The 20,390-nt window shown below is 44.2% G+C and overlaps 1 protein-coding gene across 14 annotated transcripts in view; it reads right to left on the bottom strand.

Annotated features, from left to right (window-relative positions):
- Nucleotides 1-5,672: 5,672 nt before the first annotated feature.
- The window catches only part of Orp8 (Oxysterol-binding protein-related protein 8), a 128,321-nt gene continuing 113,603 nt past the window's right edge, over nt 5,673-20,390 (bottom strand). For all 14 annotated transcript variants that reach the window (XM_075887011.1, XM_075887012.1, XM_075887013.1 and 11 more), the window contains 7 exons: nt 19,167-19,263; nt 18,329-18,525; nt 15,739-15,864; nt 14,614-14,714; nt 13,266-13,451; nt 10,940-11,328; nt 5,673-6,205 (listed from right to left, as the gene is read on the bottom strand). In XM_075887011.1, coding sequence (XP_075743126.1) covers nt 5,901-6,205; nt 10,940-11,328; nt 13,266-13,451; nt 14,614-14,714; nt 15,739-15,864; nt 18,329-18,525; nt 19,167-19,263 — 1,401 coding nt within the window. In that variant the 3' untranslated portion in view covers nt 5,673-5,900. The remainder of the gene's footprint in view (nt 6,206-10,939; nt 11,329-13,265; nt 13,452-14,613; nt 14,715-15,738; nt 15,865-18,328; nt 18,526-19,166; nt 19,264-20,390) is intronic.

The following is a 20,390-nucleotide window of genomic DNA, read 5'->3' as shown; positions in this document are numbered from 1 at the left end:
ACAGCTTTTGAAGAGCACTATGCGATAGAGAAAATAACAAAACTACTCGGTGTTGACACTAACTAGCAAGATGACCCCAGTTAAGCTTTTTCACGAATTACCGCCCAGCCACACATGAAACTGCGATACTTCGAGTGAAATACTGGGAATGGACTGAGAAGTCAGTACACTCATACCTCGTTATAACAATATCGGATATAATGAAATATCGTTTATAAAGAGATAATTGAAAAATAATGTTTCAATATATACAGTGTTAATAATAAACCTTTATAATAAATGTTTGGATATAACGAGCTTATTTTCATGTAAGATGCAAGTTTGTTATAATGAGGTTTGAGTGTATTTTGTTAGATGCAACCATGTGTAGGTAAAAGATAACGAGGGCAAGGAAAGCATACATGGTGCTACAGCACTCTCTCGTGAAATGGAACCTGAAGGAACCAGGAAGAAAATATGTTCTATATAACAAGAATGCCAGTTTCTGAGACATGAACAGGAGTGCAGATTTCGAATACGATACCAATCACATTACAGGCAGTTGTTCCAATAGACATTTATTTGGGCAAACTGTACTGTACCTTTAGTTTTTAGTTGACTACATTGAAATATAAAAATGAATGAGCTCACTGCAACTGGGGATGACACCTGCCACCTTCACATTTCATAAATGTGTAATTCACTTCCAATTAAAGGCTAAAACATCGCTGTACTTTATTTGGTCTCATTTGATGGCTTTGTATAGTTGCATATACCCTTCCTTGACCTACTTAGCCTGTACTACCTCAACTACAGCAACACTTGCAACATATCCAAAATTTACCTTTTCACATACTACGCAGACATGCCAAGAAAGGTTAATAGTAATTACAGCTGTTTTCAATTACCAAACTCGCAGCTTAGCAAAAGTCGTCTTACGAGTATGTATCATTCATCTGCAACAAACACAGACCAAGTGAAACAATGTTCTACTTGAGGTTTGATGTTTAAAATGCACACAGCCAGCCAGCATGTTACAACTGTAGCCTTACCATGGCAATCCTTATATGGCAATCTTTTCCAGCACGATCATGCTCGCTGAGAGTTAATAAACGACATCTGCTCTATAAAAAGGTGCGTGCTTTTTGCTTTGAAAATGTGCCCGTCTGCTTGTGCTGTAACAACGTTTAAGAATATTTTGCTTCAGACACAAGGGCAGCGAATGGTGCAATAAGTTTGTAAATGTAGACACTATAGGTCAGATGTGTATGGTACAATTTGAGTATGATTCGCAAAATTAGCATTTTACACCTGCATCGCAAACAGAATATCAAAATGAAATGACCCTACCGCCCCCCCTTGAACTGAAACATCTTTGAATGGAGCAAACAATTGATAAGGTGTAATATTATATTTCAGGGTGAAACCAATACATATTCTATCAGAATCAAGAAAACAGTTGAACATTTTAAATAATACGAACATAGCACAACAGCAGCCTTTGCAAGATTTCAGCTATGGCTAGTGCGAGTGACAGCTGGTTGGGCGCATTGCTAATGGTGCCAATCCAATTGAGTGTGCTAGCATACATTTTTCCAGGCAGTGTATCAAAGCCCTATGTTAGAGCTCACAAGCAGGCGAAACGGGGACAGGAACTGCAAACTTCTGTGCAAATAGCTTTGCCACACAGGCCCTTGGAGATGACATTCTAGGAACTGACCCCCCTGTTCATTTCATTGGAATACTGGTCTCACATTTTACCAATCATGCTTAACAGCGTACTGTTTCAGAGATCACGCTCTGCGCCTTGTGTATATTCATCACGGTGTCTTTACCAGTAGCGGGCTAGAGCATGCTGTCAATCAGGCTGACCTTTCTGCAAATAAACTTCTCTCTCTTTAGTTTTAGAAGCTGCAGTAAATAGGTACTTGCTCAACTTCTTGGATCAAGTGCTTTTTGACTACATTTCTATCTTTAATTTACTTGGAAATTTTTTAGGAAGAGACCAAAAAAAAAGCCCTACAAACCATTACTTTTTTTTTCATTATAGAGCAGCATCACAACAAAACTTTCCTGAGTGGAACAAAACTAAAAGTGGCACAATAAGCTTTTCATGGCAACACATCAGAGCAATAAGTGAAGGCACGCAATAAAAAGCATGCACAACATTTTGTGCACAAACACTTGCATTCGAAACACAAAGACCACAAATTGGGAATGATCCAATTAAACATGCACGATTCCTCAAAATGGTAGAAGGTCCTGTTCTATGCTCAGAGATGATAAGCAGACACACAAACCCTACAATTTCTTCGGAGCACTACAATTTATAATTTCATGCTGTAGTTTCCTTCTCTCGTCGTGGCGTCCCCGAACAAAGAGTGGGTTGCAGTTGATTTAGCAAGTACAGTATAGTCATATACAACAGAGAAGAACATAGTTATAACTGACATTGTACATACTGCGTACAATGTCAAGTCGTGCAATGTCAACGGTGACATTGTGCATGCTGTATACGTAAAGGTGACATCCTTCATATTATATACAGGTACCACCAGGGGCGTAGCCCGACATCTTTTTCTGGTGGGGGGGGCATCGCCTTGATTTCGGAAGAGGCAACCCCTTCAAATGGTCGTTTTTCGACCTCTTATGCTATGATGAAAAAAAAAATTTCGGGATGGGGAACGGGCCCAGTTTGCCACCCCCTGGCTACGCCCCTGGGTACCGCCATTCAGCAATCTCATGTACTCCCAAGTCCACTTCTTGCACACTCAACATTTGCTATTCCAAACTATTCAGATCCTGAACGGTATACTTTGCTAATATTGGCAGCACACAGCACTGGGAGCCGCATCGCATGAACTGCTACTTTGTACGCACGCAGCCTGAGCAACAAGACCACTGCACTTACGATCTCTTCTAGGAAGCAGCATGCCTGTTCTCCACCTTCCAGTCACAAACTATGGGACCACTCGTTAGTTTATTACCTATAACTGTTTCACTCACCAAAAGTTGTTCACAGCTCATGAATTACACGTAAATACAACATTCTAAAAGTAAATACAACAATTTGCCTTTGCTTGCCACAGCAGTCTGGTGGTTATGATGCTTGACCGCTGACCTAAAGATCGGGAGATCAAATCCTGGCCACATTGCTAGCGGGCCGTGTGCTTAAATTTAGGTTCCCGTTAAAGAACACCAGATGGTCAAAATTTCAGAAGCCCTCCCCTATGGCATCTCTAATAATCATATCGTTGTTCTAGGATGTCTAGCCCTAACAATTATTATCATGTGTTTGCCTTTAGTGTCCCTTCAAGAAAACAGCCCTAATCGACTTGGCCTTATGGCAACGGGGCACTTTCCCTCTACGTGTTTTGCACAGAGGCATTACTGGCAGTGTGAAGTTTATTGTGTATTAATTGCACCCGCACTAACTAGTACAGATTTTAAGCAAAATTATTTTGCGGCATTTCTTTGTTCAGGAAGCCCGTTGCTGTGAACTTGACCTATTTTTGCAGTGAAACTTCATGAAATACACGTAGTTGAACAATAGAGAGTTCATTTTGTTTGAACTAAAAAGTGTGAAAAACCAACAGGAATGAAACAATCTATCAAAATTTTGCAAAACCAATAAACTCCAGATGACAGGGTGATGTTATTATGCGGAGATAGCCATGCATACAACCACCTAAAAAAGTTATGGCACCACAAAAAAGTAGGCTTACTTAGGAGTACAACAACAATAAAGCATGTTAGCAAGCATGGAGCGCAATTTTTTTAAGTCAAGGTGTTGACCATGTTCAGAGAAAAACTTCAGGACCACCTGTACTGCTGCCGCATGACCAAAGTCCTCACGGGCGGCGCAATGTACACTCTGTTTCACACTTAGGAGAAATCTCCGAGTACATGAAATCACAGTGTTGCCAGCGCTGCAGTCGTGCGCCCTTAGCAGCTCGCACATGCGCAGACACTCAAGGGGCATAGTGTTAAAATGTGCCATCTGATATGGCTGCAAGCAACAGCAGCGTGTGCCGTGCAGTCAGAGATGTTTCCTAGCTGTGCAACAGACTGTACCTCAATAACATCTACTCCCACCATCCCTTCCGAAAAATTATATATATATATATATATATATATATATATATATATATATATATATATATATAGTATAATCAATTTTTGCATCTAACCGTGTTCACTGAGCACCTACAGTGATCTCATCAGTGCTGCTTTCACTTCAAGGGCAAAATATCTAAACTGCTTTGTTGGCAAGATTAATTCAATTCCAATCTGTGCAGTTGCACCCAAGACAAGAATGAGCCCAACGAAATGCTTTCAAGACACTCCCTTTAGCATGAGCAAAAGAAACTAAAGGCCTGACTACACGTACAGATTGCAGCGTGTCAGCACGTGGCATCTTGCTGCAGTGCCACACTCTCTCCCTATGATGAGAGAGGGCACACAGCTTCATGTAGCTGTGCTCCCTCACTCTTAATAGAGAGAGGACATGGCACTGCATCAAGCCATGCACTGACATGCTGCAACATGTTTAAGTGACAAATGACAATTTGTAGTTGCCAGTGTTACTAGTGACATTTTTGTTTTCACATTGTAGTTAAGTTACAAGCACTGTAATGATGATCTCCCCCCCCCCATTTCTTCTCCCCTTCTTCATTTCCACTTAAGAGTTCACTTATGAACCCTATCACAATTTTCAAACTGCAAAAATATTCTCATTCGCGAGAGAGAAAGAGGGGGGGGGAATTTCTCGCTACAGGTGTGCACCACATAGTGGTGCCTCGGACACGTGCTCGAAGTGTCTATACCTATGTATCTGTATCGGCACAAGGCAGAAAGATGCCCGAGAAACTCTACTTCCTTCTTCAGCTATCGAAAAAAAGCTGAGCCAATGCTGCCGCGCAACACGATGTCTCTGAAACACAGATGCCTGTGCCTTCTCTTACACACTTATGCTCAAACTAAAGTAGTCATCAGTGTTTTAGAAGCAGTCAGAACACAAATGCCTGATGACGGAACTCTCCCAGCAGCAGCTTTCAGTAATAGACGGCACAGAGCTTCAAACATGCAAGGGCAGTTTCTGCTTCTGGAAACTTTGACACACGTGTACCATACAGCTTTAATCCTTCTTTTCCATACCCCTCATCTTCTGCCCCAAACTTGCCTTTCCTGGCAGTGTGGAGAAGCACAGCATCATAGTCAAGTTCATGCTGCATCTACACACGATGTCTACAGTCACTTGACACTTGCACTTACGTCACACTTTCACAAGCAGTACCTTATTCCTATGTACAGAATGAACAAAGTGTACAATGAACCCGTCCCACTCCCACTGCCACCTAAGCTTTCATCAGTCTAACAGGCAGAGATTGATTTTGCAAGCACACAGTCCTCTTTCAAGAATTCCCAGCCAGTATCAATGAAACCGGAGCCAACGTTAAGCTGTGCTGGCACACTCAATGAATCCGCAATGCGGTGAAGGGTGTAGAATCTCATCCTCGTCACCCTCTTCAGCTTAGCACTGTCACACGCACAATGGGCCACAAGCTCTCAAAGTAACCAGCAAAATGCAGACACCACACCCAAGCCATCACAGTACCAATGCCACTTATACTGACATCATGCATATGTGGGACAGCTACACTGGTGACTGCAGCACTGTGTACAGGGTACTCTAATACCAACTACGGGTATTGGTAACACTGTAGTACCATTAACACCGGCACTGACATCGTACATGAGGCCGCGCTACAGTGATGATCACAGGGTACAGATACCGTTGCAGTACCAATACAGATATCGCACACGGCTTGCGAGGCGTGCTATGCCGGCCATCACGATCCGACGGCCTGAAAGAGTATTCCTGTCCTTGCAGGCTGGACAACAGAGCCAACGGAGCGTAATCAGGAGGGGAACCAAGCCCAGAGGCAAAGGTGTATTGCAACCTGGGCAAACACGAGCATGAAAGCAACGGTGGTAATATCACTTCGCTGGCTGAGCCGGTGTTCGAGCTGCCGTTGTTGCAGCACCACGTGTTCGAGGTGTCGCTGCAATGTGTTCAGGGTGGTGTTTGCTTCCTCCAGGGAGCGCTGCAGAGGAGCCAAGGCAGGGCCCAGGGAGTGAGACAGCGAGTTGCTCGACAGCACTGAACGGCTTGGCTGCAGGCCCAGTCGTGCTGCTACCCCCTTACTTGCCTCGGCTGCCAGTGCTGGCCATGCATGAAAAAGAGATGACAAAATGAAAAACTTGTGAGTCCACTCATAATCACGCACAGAAGACTTCTTTCAGTACCTCTCTAACTCCTTGCTGCCCGAATTTCACACCAGAGCTGTGAAGCTTTTCATATGTCCGCGTGAATCGTACAGAAAACTTGGGCAGGGTATGAATGGATGGATGGATGTATGTGGCTGTACCCTTTAGATCAAGCGGCGGCTAACGCCACCTAGCCGTAATGCTTAGTGAACTAACCACTAGATTTATCTTTTTTATTCCCTTAAATAGTAAAGTTGAACGGGTACTTTGCAGTGAAGGGTTAAATTTTCACTCGTGCCTTGACTTTAGCCACCAATCAGATAACCTCCTTCTAGTTAAGTCTACCCGCTTAAAGTCTATTTTGCCCTCCCTGTCCCTAAACCCCAGTGCTTTGAAAAACTCTGCGCCATCATCCTGAACTATAGGGTGAAGCCCTTTACAGAACATTATCAAGTGTTCGGCAGTTTCTTCTTCCTCTCCACGCGCACTGCATACTGTGTCCACCCCTTCGTATTTGGCCCGATATGTCTTTGTTCGCAATACTCCCGTCCTGGCCTCAAACAGTAGAGAACTACCCCGAGTATTATCATAGATCCTTTCTTTGGCAATTTCCTTCTTAAAAGTTTGATAGATCTCTAGTGCGGACTTCTTAATCATGCCAATTCTCCACATGTCAGTCTCCGTTTCCTTTACTTTCTTCTTAACCGATAGTTCTTTTTGGTTTGGCCACCTGCTGTTTTCGAAGTATTTACCAGTCAATTTCCTGGTTCGCTTCCTCCATTTTGTATCGACATTCTTCATGTACAAGTAGCTGAAAACCTTCCTAGCCCAACACTCCTCCCCCCTTTCTCTCAATCGCCTCTCGAATTTTATCTTGCTGCTAGCTTCCCTGCCCTCAAATGATGCCCATCCCATGTCACCTTGTACTCCCTGATTTGGTGTATTCCCGTGAGCTCCTAAAGCAAGCCTACCTATTCCACGTTGCTTAATTTCTAATCTTGCTTGGATTTCTGAACTCATGTACAAGACCGCAATGCCGAACGTCACCCCAGGAACCATGACCCCTTTCCATATTCCTCTTACAACATCATACCTATTGTAATTCCACAGTGCCCTGTTTTTCATTACCGCTGCATTCCTGTTACCTTTAGTCGTCACGTATATTTCATGTTCCCTTAGGTACTCGGTCCCATTGCTTATCCATACGCCCAGATATTTGTATTTATCTGTTATCTCTAGCGTGACTTCCTGTATTCTAAGCTCACTACCTTCGTTATCATTAAAAATTATGACTGCCGATTTTTTATTACTGAATATAAAATCTAACCTATCTCCCTCATTACCGCAGATGTCCATCAATCTCTGCAAATCTTCCTTGTTGTCAGCCATTAGCACTATATCACCTGCATACATTAATGCCGGTAGTGCCTGATCAATAAGTTTTCCTTGTTTGACTAAAGAGAGGTTGAAGCCAAGTCCACTTCCCTCTAATTTGCGCGATTCTCAACAGGTCCACCTAGTGGACTGTCTGCGTTGGCCTCCACCGATTGATTAACTGGTGCTTGGCTAGCTGTGCACCCTGTTTGCAGTCTTTCTTCAGCAACGTCATTTTGATGTCATGAAGCTTTCACAACTCTCAACTGGTCTTGCGCGAATAGTGAATTTTAGGTTCAAAGCGAATAGTGATTTTAATCGAATGATTTCAAATCGAATTTGAATTGTACATATCACATGTGAGAAAAAAAGTGGGCATATTTGTCATGACCTAACTAACCTGCACAATGTATTTTTTAAATTGAAGCAAGCCCTTTGCAAACGCCTTTTTTTTTGTTGTTGTTCAAAGAAACTGGAAAAACTGAATAGCAGCAGCATTTGACTTTTGGTAGAACGCAAATGATAACCTGTAAAAAATGTTACGTTTTAAAGTTTACGATACTTTGACGTATAAGCCAGCATAACAAGGTTTTAAACTTATTAAAGAAAGAATCGGTGTGAGGGTAGTATGTTCATGTAACCCTGAAGTGGGGCCTTGCGACAATGCAGATTTCTTCTCAATAGACGTTTTCACAGCTTAGCAACCTTTTACTGCAGTGAAACCACCTTTACAAAAAGTTCATCAGCTTGACTACGCTCAGTGGAGGGCAAAGGCCTTTTCCATGATCTGCCAATCAACCCGGTCTTGCGCTTTCTGCTGCCACGTTATACCTGCAAAATTTTTAATTTCATCGGCCCAACTAACTTTCCGTCTCTTCTTCGTGCATTTACCTTCTCAGGCAATCCAGTCAGTTACCCTTAATGACCAGTGGTTATCCTGCCTGCGTGGTACTTGCTCGACCCATGTCCATTTCTTCTTCTTGATTTCAAATATGATATTCTTAACCCTGGTTTCTTACCTGACCCACTCTGCTCTCTTCTTGTTTCTTATGGTTACACCAATGGGATGAGAGTTAATAGAGAGTGACCTTAGTAACCTGCGATTCGCTGACAACACTGCTTTGATGAATAACTCAGGGGACGAATTACTACTCATGATTGCTGAACTGGACATGGAAAGCAGAAAAGTGGATCTGAAAATTAATATGCACAAAACTAAAGGAATGCACAACAGTCTCGGCAGAAAACAGCGCTTTGCATAGGTGGAGAGACACTGGAAGTTGTAAAGGAATATGTATACTTATGACAGGTAGTAACTGCGGAGCTGAACCACGAGACTGAAGTAACTAGAAGTGTAAGAATAGGGTGGAGCACATTCAGCAAGCATTCTCCAATCATGACTGGTAGATTGCGACTGTCTCTCAAAAGGAAGGTAATATAACACCTGCACCTTGCCGGCACTTACCTACGGATCAGAAACCTGGAGGCTTACAAAGAGAGTTCAGCTTAAATTGATGACACAGCGAGTGATGGAAAGGAAAATGATAGGTGTAACCTAGCAGAAAGTTACATGCGAACTAATATATTCCATAAAATACATTTTAATGAATGTTTTCACGGCTTAGCACCCCTCCATTGCTGTGAAACTACCTTTACAAAAGTTTCACGTATACTAATATACATTTATTCGTTGATTTCGAATACTTTGATATCTTCAATAACTTAAATTTGTATCAAAGCAAATCTGAATACTGTGATAATCATTCGAATATTCAAAGCATTTGAATATTCTCCCTAGCCTACTCTTGACACAAATGGGAAAAACAAAATGCGTTTCTCCGCAACAAGTGCTGCCCTCGAAGATCTATGTTCGGATGCACATCTTGTAGAACGTGCATGAACTTTAATACCATTAGTCGAATTTAGTTTAATGCTGACGGCTGCCTGACACCTGAAAAGTTGCTATGCATTCCCGGCATCGTTCTGAAGCATCTGAACACATTAAAACTCAAGTTCAAGAAGATGGCACTGTACATTTCGTTCACTTTCTTTCTGTTTACGTGAATATGTGCTGGCAGGTTTGGTGTGTCGATGTGGCCAAGAGCGCCACGACGTCGCGGCACACTGTTTTTTCAAATAATTCAGCATGCTCGACCAAAGTAGACAACAGTAGTACACTAGCTGGACCCATCAAGATCGTACGCCAGATATGCACAAGAGAAATTGGGTAAGCCTCTCTGGCGAGCAAAAGCATTTACGGGAACAACACGAATGTACCGGTGGTCGCAAAGGGAAGGGAGGAGAAGGTGAACTATAGCATATCCTTGTATGGTATACTGTAGTACAGCAAGAAGTGGGAAAGGGAAGTGAAGGCAATGAGGAGAGAAAAAAGAAGGGGAGTGGGTATAATACAATATAACTCTTGGCGTTTAACATCCCGAAACAATGGTACAATAATGAGGGACAACGTAGTGGAGGGCATCGAAAGTTTCGACCACCTGGGCTTCTTTACAAGCACTGAAATCCAAGTAGTACACACAGACCTCGAGCATTTTCATCTCCATCAAAACATGCGGCCACTGCAACCGGGATTCGATCCCACAACCTTCCAGCCGGTGATCGAGGAAGCATAGCTTAACCATGTATAGTATAGCATAGCAAGGAGGTGGGAAAAGAAAGTGAGGTAGGGGGAGAGTAATTTCTAGAGCGAGAATGGGAGAGGGTAAAGCATAACAGAACCGTGCATAGCAAGGGGAGAAAAAGGGGACGCAAGGGTGAGAAAGGAGGATGAAAAAGCAACCAGCTCCACCTTTACTGAGTCGGTTGTCACGCCACCAGTGCTTTACTGCCCCAGTATTTTACCTCGATATAAGAGATTCGTAAAAACATCGATGTTGCACTGGAGCCTTTAAAATATTGTAAACCTGTTGTCAAAAAAAAAAAAAAGGCTTCACTTCATATGGAGACAGCGAAAGCTGTTGCAGCTTGAAAAGAGAAGCAGGTGTTTTTTTTTTTTTTTTTTTTTTTTTTAATCTGGCACAGCGGATAAATGAGCACCCAGGTGCACAATATTGGTGCCTGTTCTTATGTGTGTATCAGGACCAGTGGACAGCATCATTTGACCTCAGCAGTGGCAATTTGCTAGTACAGGTAGAGGATACATATAATTATGCGACTGAATATTGGTAAAACAGCAGTTTTCCACCTGCCCTGAACTTAAGTGCAAAGGTAGCATCTCACAGTATGCATGCCACAGATGGCACAGTCAAGTGTTTTAGAAATTTTAACACCACGGGCTCTGCGCGAAGGCACTCACCTTCGCTGTCAGTGGAATCGCAGGAGAGGCAGGGGCCTCGCTCGGCCGAGGAGCTACCACTGTGATGAATTCCGACAGCGGGGCCAACTTTTTTCTTTCGCTCCTTCTTGGTGCCCACAGAGTTGGCCAAGCCCGATTGTTGCTGCTGTTGCCGGTGGTGATGGTGGTGGTGATGATGGTGGCGGTGGGAGAGGTGAGCAGCTGCCTGCCGTGGGCTCGAGTGCAAGATGCGCCTGCGCAGGCCGACCTGACTCTCGGGAGGGCTCCCCTCGATGCTGACCAGGCTGCCCCCCGAAGGCACAATGGGCGTCTGGTGTCGCGTCTTGCTCTGAATCACTCCGTTCCGCTCAAACTGAACGACATCGTTGCGAGGGTCCCATGGACGAGAACTGTCAATAACAGAAAAATGTGAGAAATCGGCACATTTAAGAACGATTGATTTAAGCGATACTTTCACTGTCGCTTCACCCTTAAGTTTGACGAAGGACATGCAATTTACCCTGTAGTACCCTCTTCTAAACGGTTAATCACAAAGGCATGCAAAGAAGGAAAAGCCACATGAAAAAACTTAGCTGCTGGTGAGCACAGAAGAACACAGGTGACAAAGAAGTACTCCAGATCGTAAATTAGACATCTTGTTCTGGAGTGCCATTTTTAAACTGATTACTCTGGATGCAGACACAAGCTAAGACAAACTTACACTGGCAGGCAACCTTACAACCACCTCTATGACAAACCAAGGTGAACATGACAATGATCCAACACTGCATGTTGCTGCTTTGTCGAAATAAGTGCATAAGCGCGCTTTACTCAGCTAAACGCACAGTTCTACCTGCACTGCATTATACAGGAGACTATAAGTCATTACCACTTCTTGTCACCTCTGCCATCTCATGTGGCTCAAGAGATGCCAGTTGTTGAAAAGAAGCCATTGGACAAAACCCCCAAACAAGACCTCAAGTAGATTTCTGAGCACTAGGCTTGTGCTAATAATGAATTTTAGGTTCGAAGCGAATGGTAATTTTGGTCGAATAATTTCGGATCGAATTTAAATAGACTATACGATGTATAAAGAAAAATGGGCGTACTTATCCTGACCTAACTAACCTGCACAATAGTTTTTTTTTAAACAAGGCCTCTATGCCTTCTTTATTTTTTTCCATTCATAGGAAGTCAAAATAACAACTTTTGAGAAGCAGCCGGATTTGACTTACAGTAGGATGCAAGCGATAACCTGTAAAATGTGTAACATTATTCATTACAGCTAGAACGTAAAACACGGCAATTTAACTAGAGTGTATAAGACGGCAAAACAAGCTTTTAAGCTTAGAAAATGATCAATCAATTTGAGGATAATATGTTCATTTAAAGGGACCCTGCAACAGTTTTCCAAGAAATGGATTCGCTAAAGAAGCTTAATACCTTATGAATTAACCGCCGCAACAATTTTTAATATCTGTCCAGTATGTGTTCAGTTGCGAAGATTTGACACATGCTGCAATTGCACTCTCTCTTCTCGTCCTGACGAAAGCGTTTGAAGCAAAGCCGGGGGAAATGGCATGGGGAAAGAAAATACATCACATGTGTGTCGTGACCTCGAGCACTCTCTCTTTTTTTTTTTCTTTGAACATGCGGCTTTTCAGTGCGATGGCGCACGTACGAGTGGACATGTCGTGGCCACTCGCAGTGGCCCCAGTAACGACAGAGCGCCCCATGCTGAAATCAGCCAATGGCTGGTACAATGGCTGCAACGAACAATTACTGACATTGTGGCATCACTTGCCGAGAGAAGAGAGCAATTTTTATCAGACTTTTAGAATTTATTGTGGCTTCCAGGTCACGAGCAGCTCTATAATATTTAGTTTGCGCGTTCTCGGTAGCCTCGACTACCGATCGGCAGCGTTTGCCAACTATGCTCAAAAAGTGTTGCAGGGCCCCCTTAAATTTGAAGTGGGGCTTCACAGCAGAGCAAATTTCCCCTAAATACATGCTTTCACGGCTTATAGCCGCTATACTAAAGTGAAACCACCTTTACAGGCGGTTGCATGCAGTTTAGTATACACCTTTTTGTTCATGTCGAATACTTCAAAATATTCAATAATTTAAATTCCAATCGAAGCGAATTCGCACAAGCCTATTGAGCACACAACTCCATTCAAGAGCATACACTGTTTCAACAGCTTCTTCAATTTATCCTTCCAGACTCCGGAGGATCACTAAGCCACTGCATTTAGCGAATGTGCGCAGCAGCAGTCCTTGGCTGTCTGGTTCAACAAATCGAAGGGGCTCAACGTTCAAACTTGTCGTGTTGCCAATGTAGGCTTACTCAGCATGCTTGTAGATGTAGTCGCCCGTGAGGAGGTCCTGGATGAAGAAACGAGGCATCCAAGGTTCCATGCGTGCCTGCCTCTCCTTTGCGCTCCTTCGCTGCGCCTCCTCCAAGATGGTCTTCTCCTCGGTGGCAGCCACCTGGTCCCCGCGCACTATAGCTGCCGACACATGCTGCCACAGCCTGCACAGTGCACACAGAAGTTTAATCACAGACTCAACCTGCGGCACGGTACATTTGCAGCCACGCCAATGAAATGATAGCAGGCTCAGAAGATGGTCAGCTGGATTATGGGGTTTAATGTCCCAAGCCAATGTTGACCATGAGAGATGCCATAGTGGAGGGCTCTTAGGGTTCTTTAAAGAGGCCCAGCAACACTTCACGAATGTGGTCTGAAAACACTGCTGATAGGTAGTCGAGGATCACCAGAACACAGAAGTCGCACATAATGCAACCCCTTGGCCTGGTATTTATGCATGCCAAAATCCAAAATGATTGTGTCCTAAACCTAATGTCCATGGCTACTGGCTTATTTCATCATCATGAGCTGCATAGTTACGACGGCCACCACACGATGCCATAATGTGCTCGTACAGTGCACTCGCAATACCGCTGAAAGTAGGGCGGGCTTTTAAAAAAAAGTAAGAAATTCTCGAGGTTATGATGCACTCTGACGAATGGATGCAGCTTCCCGCGCCCATACTATAATCCCCACTAATTGGTACAAAGGGAGAGAGAAAAGGCTTAAAATGTGCGACAAATTCCTGTAACTGCACTCGTACTTTACGAATTCTAAAAACATTTGCAGCAGTCAATTCTTTGTTGCAAAGCATTATTACCTCATTACCACACACCAACATTGCACAGTAAACGAGCTCCAAGCTTCCTGCCCCCCCCTCCCCCTTCTCCCCTAAAAGCCAGGATCCAACACATGTCTTTCAGATCAGCAGCTGCACATTCTAACCTCTGAGCCACAGCGATGCCGCTGCAGAAGACATAGGCCATGAAAAAAAGCCACTAACTCATCCCTGACTGAATATTCACTGCCTTGTCCTTCACTTCATGAATATAATCAGTTGCCAACTCTAAGCTTTACATAAATTGTGCAGCCCCATCTTTTCTTTGACATTTGAAGAAGAATATCTGGTGCACTTATTCATTCTGTGTTCCTTTATTGATAGGTGCATAATCATTGATAGGTGCATAACACTTCATTGATAGGTGCATAATTTCTTGTTCTGTTCTTCGCTGCATGGTTTTCGGCATCTTTGTTCAATCTAACTTAACCAGGAAAAACTTGTCATTAAAGACAGACTTCGAATGTTACCACAGACATTAGCCATACCTTTCGGATTCATATTCCTGCTGCAACTCCAAGGGCACCGTGGATCTTTTGAGTCGTTTCGACCTCACTTCCTGGGTTGGGTGCCACAAGACCTGTTCTTCCTGCAATCAGACCGACATAAAAGCAAAGGAATATGTTATTCAAATGTTGCTGCCCTTTCATGCTTGAAAAACAGCATGAAAAAAGTGGGACTAGAAAGCATGGCCTGGAGATAGCATACACAGCCAACAAGTCAGACAAACAAGCTCACGTGGAGAATCGAGAGAGCCATGCTGCTTTCAGAACACATGAAGGCAGCCATATGGTCGGGCAAACCAAACACATGTACATGAATTCACTCGCTTCTACAAACAGCGCTATCGCCAGCTGAATCAAATACATCACTAGTCATACACCAAACAACCTTATACAATATGCCAATACAAAACTGAAGCAAAAAACATAAATGAACACAAGGTGCCGCGAATGCGGCGTCGCCAATGTTCGACTCACCACGAGGGATCCACGAGAAATGAGCCATGTTTGCCATCACCCGCGGATCCTCTGCAGGAGAGGTCTACCCACGATCACCACCAAACGCCAAAGAAAGTCGCAGCTCATTTCCATGCACCAGCCTAGCTAGCCTCTCTGCCACAGCTGCGTGGCGGCACTGCCGGCACCACCACTAAACTTAACACGCACAAACACAGCACCAACTCCCGCCTAACGGCTGTTAAACCCAAATGTGACTTGACCGCGAGGCGCGCTCGCGAGTCGTGAGACTCAAACAATTTTACAAGGGGTGATGCAACCCTCACAACATTCACATGCTGTCACTCTTACAACTATAGGTCACAAGGTTCAAATAAAGAAAAAAAAGGCACATTAGCTACATTGCTAATAATCGTGATAATGATAGTGATGCTAATATTTGTGATTATGATAGGAAGTCAAAACTTCAGTGAAGACTGGAAATGGGCAAACGAGAAAATATTAAGTTCATGAGCTAAATGCCATTTATGATTACCTCAGAAATCAATAACAAAATCTCATGAATTTATCTAAAACTTGGAACCCCTAGCACAAGGACAATGGGGGTCTCGTAGAGTGGACTTTGGAGGTAGAGAAGATGACACTGTGTCTCACCTGTGTCCTCTTGTCTCGCAGGAAAATCTGTCCATCCCAATGACCCTGTATGAGGAACAGGGTCTCCTTGCCGAGTTTCAACTTGCCCGTCACCAAGTTGCACAACTCAGACCCGCCTAGGAATGGCTGTACGCAGCAGTGCAAACAAGAAAGAGAAAGGAACACCATGCAGACATTGCACAAACCTTATGGTTATCAGCAGCAGCCTTACTACTACACCCACTGCAAGACAAAGGTGCCTGCCATGTTTCACAAATTAATGTGGTCCTGTGCTTGCTGTGGCCACGTTATCCCAGCAAACCTCCTGATCGACCAACAAACTATCGCTGAAGAAACTTCAAGGCGCGCATTATGATGACAAGTATGCCACAACGGTTTCTCGCTCCTCATATGAACTGCCAATGTGAGGATGTGGCATGTGATAAATTCGTTAAGTACTAAATGAAATGCCAATTTCTTTACGTAAATAAATAAACTGCGTATTATAGTGGGTAAAAACAGGATGAGAATGCATTAATTTAAAAAATGCCTTTTGCAGAGTGCCCAAGTTGCAAGAAAAATAAGTTTAAAACTTTCAGCCACAGCGCAAAAGTCACTTCAATTGCAATCCATGCTGTTAAGAATATACAGTCGAGCCCACATATAACGGCCCCACTTAAAACGAACTTTCGCTTAAAATGAACAATATCCGCGTGACCATGAAAATATACAGTGGTTCAATGGCACAAAATCGCACTTACAACGAACGTCTCGGAGCGCCGCTGATCGGTTACAGCGAATGGAGTCAGCGGTCTGCCGACTTCCCAGGAAACCGATTTTGACCACCGATCAGGCATCGGCAAGGTGCCCATACATTATTATTGTTGAATGCTGACCCTGCCTTTGTGCCCCTCTAGTTACCGCTCTCCCGGACCGCTTTTTGTTACGCACCCCTCCGTCCTTTGTCCCCCTGCTACTTTGAGCACGCCGCATCGACAGACGAGGCCCGTGTTTTCACACTGCCACCAATCTTTCGAAGACAGGTCCGCCATATACCCTGTTTTTGATTGCTGGTACTGCCGACGTCGCCGGCCTGGAGTGACCAGATCATTTGCCAACATCGTCGCCACCGACTGTATCCGAGAGCCTGCGTCTAGTGCACGCGCGTATGCTGCCCCACTGACTCTGATAATTTGCAATTTGTTTCGTGTTTAGGACTTGTTCTCGCTTACTTCCCACTCTGCTCAGCATGCCTTCCGCGTGCATGCGGAAGCGCAAAAACGGCTGTTAATTTGCGCGGAATGAATCGCGAAATATCGAGGTTCTTGAGGCACGCAAACCCGCCGGCGCAACAAAACAATTTTTGACCATGGCCCCCGATTCTTCTAACACCGCCGCGTGCACCAATTCAGGCGGCCATGCAATCTTTAAATTTCTACGTGCAAGTTTCGCGGACTTTCAAGCCAGTTACTGAACCTGCCTCCTTCCCGTGTGTTTTGGTTTTCAAGGTCGCCCTCCCGCCGCATCCTCCCCTCTCTTTATCGCAACTCCTTGACCTTCTCTTGCAAGTCTGCTCTCTTCTCTTGATCACAACCCCTTCGCCCGTCTACACCGCTCTGCGACGCCCGCCACGCTGGCTCGAATTAGTTTCGTTTTCTGACTGAAAACGGGCCCAGAGCTGTTCCACGCGTTCTGGCATGTGTGTCACGTGGGCGCGTCTTGCTCGCTCTTGGTGTGCGTGTGTGCGGTCATGGTGGGCGACGGGAGGACTAGCACGCTTTTTTGTGCCGCTCAACAAAGCGTCGAAAGTGTGACTGCTTGGCTTGAGCGTAATCCGCGCGTTTGGTGCCGCGTTGTGGAGCGCTTGCTCATAGCTGTTGACCACCTGACAACCAACTTGCCGCTTTGGGCGTCCCGGTATTCAGCTGAGGAGATGAATATTTCGTGGGCGGCGGTGACACCTACATGCGCGCAAAACTGTTTTTGCGAGGCTGACTTCGTCGACGTCGGGCCCGATGCCGAGCCCGAACTGGATCACTGTGGCAGCGATTTGTGGCAGCGCTTCGTGGACTCCGACCTGGAAGAGCAGGTGGGACATCTGTTGCGATGGTTTAATTACAGCCGATGATGATTCCGACACTGCAAAACAGTGCACGGATTAGGGCATAGTGAATGAGGCACGTGGCAAGAGTGATTTGGAAGAATGGAATTGCGAGAACGACGAAACTTTGGAGCCAGTGCCTCGTGCAGCTTATGCCACGGGCCTCGGCGAACGAGCACCCTGCTGTTTTAAATGAACTCGAGACCGCCCTTATCGCTTCTGTTCATCGAAACACGTGCATCACGGACTTTTTGGGGCAAAAAAAGTTTGTGTTTTCACTCGCAACTTTTTTTAAAAGCTCTGTTCATTTACTACGAACTTCAAAATACAGCTAACGAATGCCGCGTCACGCTCGGGTTTCTTATAAGCGGGCTCGACTGTATTTGCACATGTACAAGTGGGCCCCCAGGACCGAATAAGAGAGGGCTTCGTGCCGCATTAACCTAAAAAGTTCTGACAACAGTAAAAATGGTCAACAAATTTATTTGCCGCTTGAACACCTGAACTCACCTTGAGTTTGAACTCGAGTTCAGTGCGGTAGCCCGTCTTCTCTGATACGATGTTCACCTTGCCCCCGAGCTCCATGGTAAGGGTTCCCATGAGGATGCCCTTGCAGTGAGCGTACGGCATGGTGATCGTGTACGTTTCGCCCCTCGTCAAAAAGGACAGCTGCGCCGTGCCTTCCAGAATTGCCGACAGCGAGTTGCCTGCACAAAGGAACCTCAACCAATCAATCAATTGTAGTTCCTGTATAAGTTATTGAGAAAGGTAAAACTGCTTCTAGTAAACTGTTCCTTTATTAAATAAATGCAAAGGTAATAACAAATAACATATCGTTCCATAAAACAAGCTTCTCAACATCAGGACCCTTTAACTAGGTACATTCGTGAGCTAAAGTAATGCAAAACATTGCTGTCCATATACCTTTGCCTTGTGTGCTGTCTAGTGGCGATCTATTTACTGATGAGAGCATTTGTTTGACAAATTTCGTCAGAGTAATGTTCTCGGCAGCAGACGTCTCACAACTAGACAGCGAAGATGGCGATTTTATCTCGTGCTTTCGTGGCTTGTATACTTTTTCTCGTGACTGTGTATTGTATTAGCTTTCCAAAGAAAGCAACGATGAATTTCCCCATTATATTTAGGCAATTTCTTACAGGTCGTTATGGTAACTCACAACTTATAGCTTGTTATTGTAACTTTAATAATATAATATTTAACAAATTACTCAAGCCTTCTCACCAACGCCATCTGTTCTTACACTAAAAATTAAGAAGATATATGTCTCTGATATTCAATCTTTTACAGACATAGAAAGGCTGGCAAAGCCAGAAAAGGGAAGGCTCACCATAGAACTTTGACTTTGCCAAAATTGTTCCACTGATGCAGAAACCATCTGGTCGGTTGCTCACATAGAAAGAAGAAATTGGTGGGTGATGAGAGACCTAGAATTAGAAGACAAATGATGTTGTAAGTTTAGAGAACATGTTATTCTAAGAATGACATTTTGAATTCAGTGCCATTCGACCTCGCACACAGTGAATAAAGAGCATATGCGGAGATAAACAATAGAGATGAAATGAAAGACAAATGCACTGGAGTTCGTTTCCCTTGGTTCCAGTTGCTTCAGCTTAGCAGTTGATTCAATCTCAGCCAAATGTCCCGGCTGGCACTCCTCCCAATAGATCAAACTTTCACTGTATTTCAATCCTGAAATTGGCTTTCACAAGATAAGTCGAACCTGGCTGGTCATGCTATGTGCCACCAACTATGATGGTGACCGCAGCAATGGTTCCAACAGCAGCATTCCACTTTGTGGTGCTTAAGTTATTATGAATGCCTAACACATGTCACCTCTTGCGGAATTGCCTATTTCCAGCCTGTACGAGGAAAATCTTTAAGTGAAAATGGTGGCTTGTAGTGAATTATTACAGCCCCCTTCTCTCTTTGTTCCCAAATAAGTTTCATACTATAATTGCTTGGATTATGCAGTCTGGTACAGAACCGAAACCACATTCACAACAACCTTGTCAAGCTAGCCTAGCCAGACCAATTGCTGGCAAGTTCGCGCCGTGTAACAAAGACTACCTGTCTCTTTCAAATAAAAGAACCGACAGTCAGACTAGGTAATTTAGTTATGAGCGCACTTCAAATGATAAGTTGATTTTACTCAGCCAGCAGCAACAAGTCATACCCCATGTTACAGGATAGGGTAGTAAAGTGGTTAGTGTTGCACGGAGCAACTTTGAGTCTTAGCGTGGAGCAGTTGTTTGATAAATGCCGGACGTCAAACGCTCTATTGAGTCTAAGGAGGATAAAATATTTATTCCTCACAGCATTAAAGCACAAAGTGTGATGGCGATAGACAAGTAATTAAAGTTTCGTTTGGCGAAAATACCGTATTTACTCGCGTAATCCTCGCACTCACATAATTCTCGCATCCCCCACATCACCCAACAAAAATACAATTTTTTTTTCCTCTAGTAATTATCCCACCCCCAAAAATTGCCACAATAACGTCGTCTCCTCGTTCCAGCCGTTGATGATGATAGCACGTGCCGTCTGACGCCAT

This window comes from Rhipicephalus microplus, chromosome 2 (assembly GCF_043290135.1).
Source record: "Rhipicephalus microplus isolate Deutch F79 chromosome 2, USDA_Rmic, whole genome shotgun sequence".
In the NCBI taxonomy this organism is placed as follows: Eukaryota; Metazoa; Arthropoda; class Arachnida; order Ixodida; family Ixodidae; genus Rhipicephalus; species Rhipicephalus microplus.
This window is presented reverse-complemented; position numbering and strand designations above follow the sequence as displayed.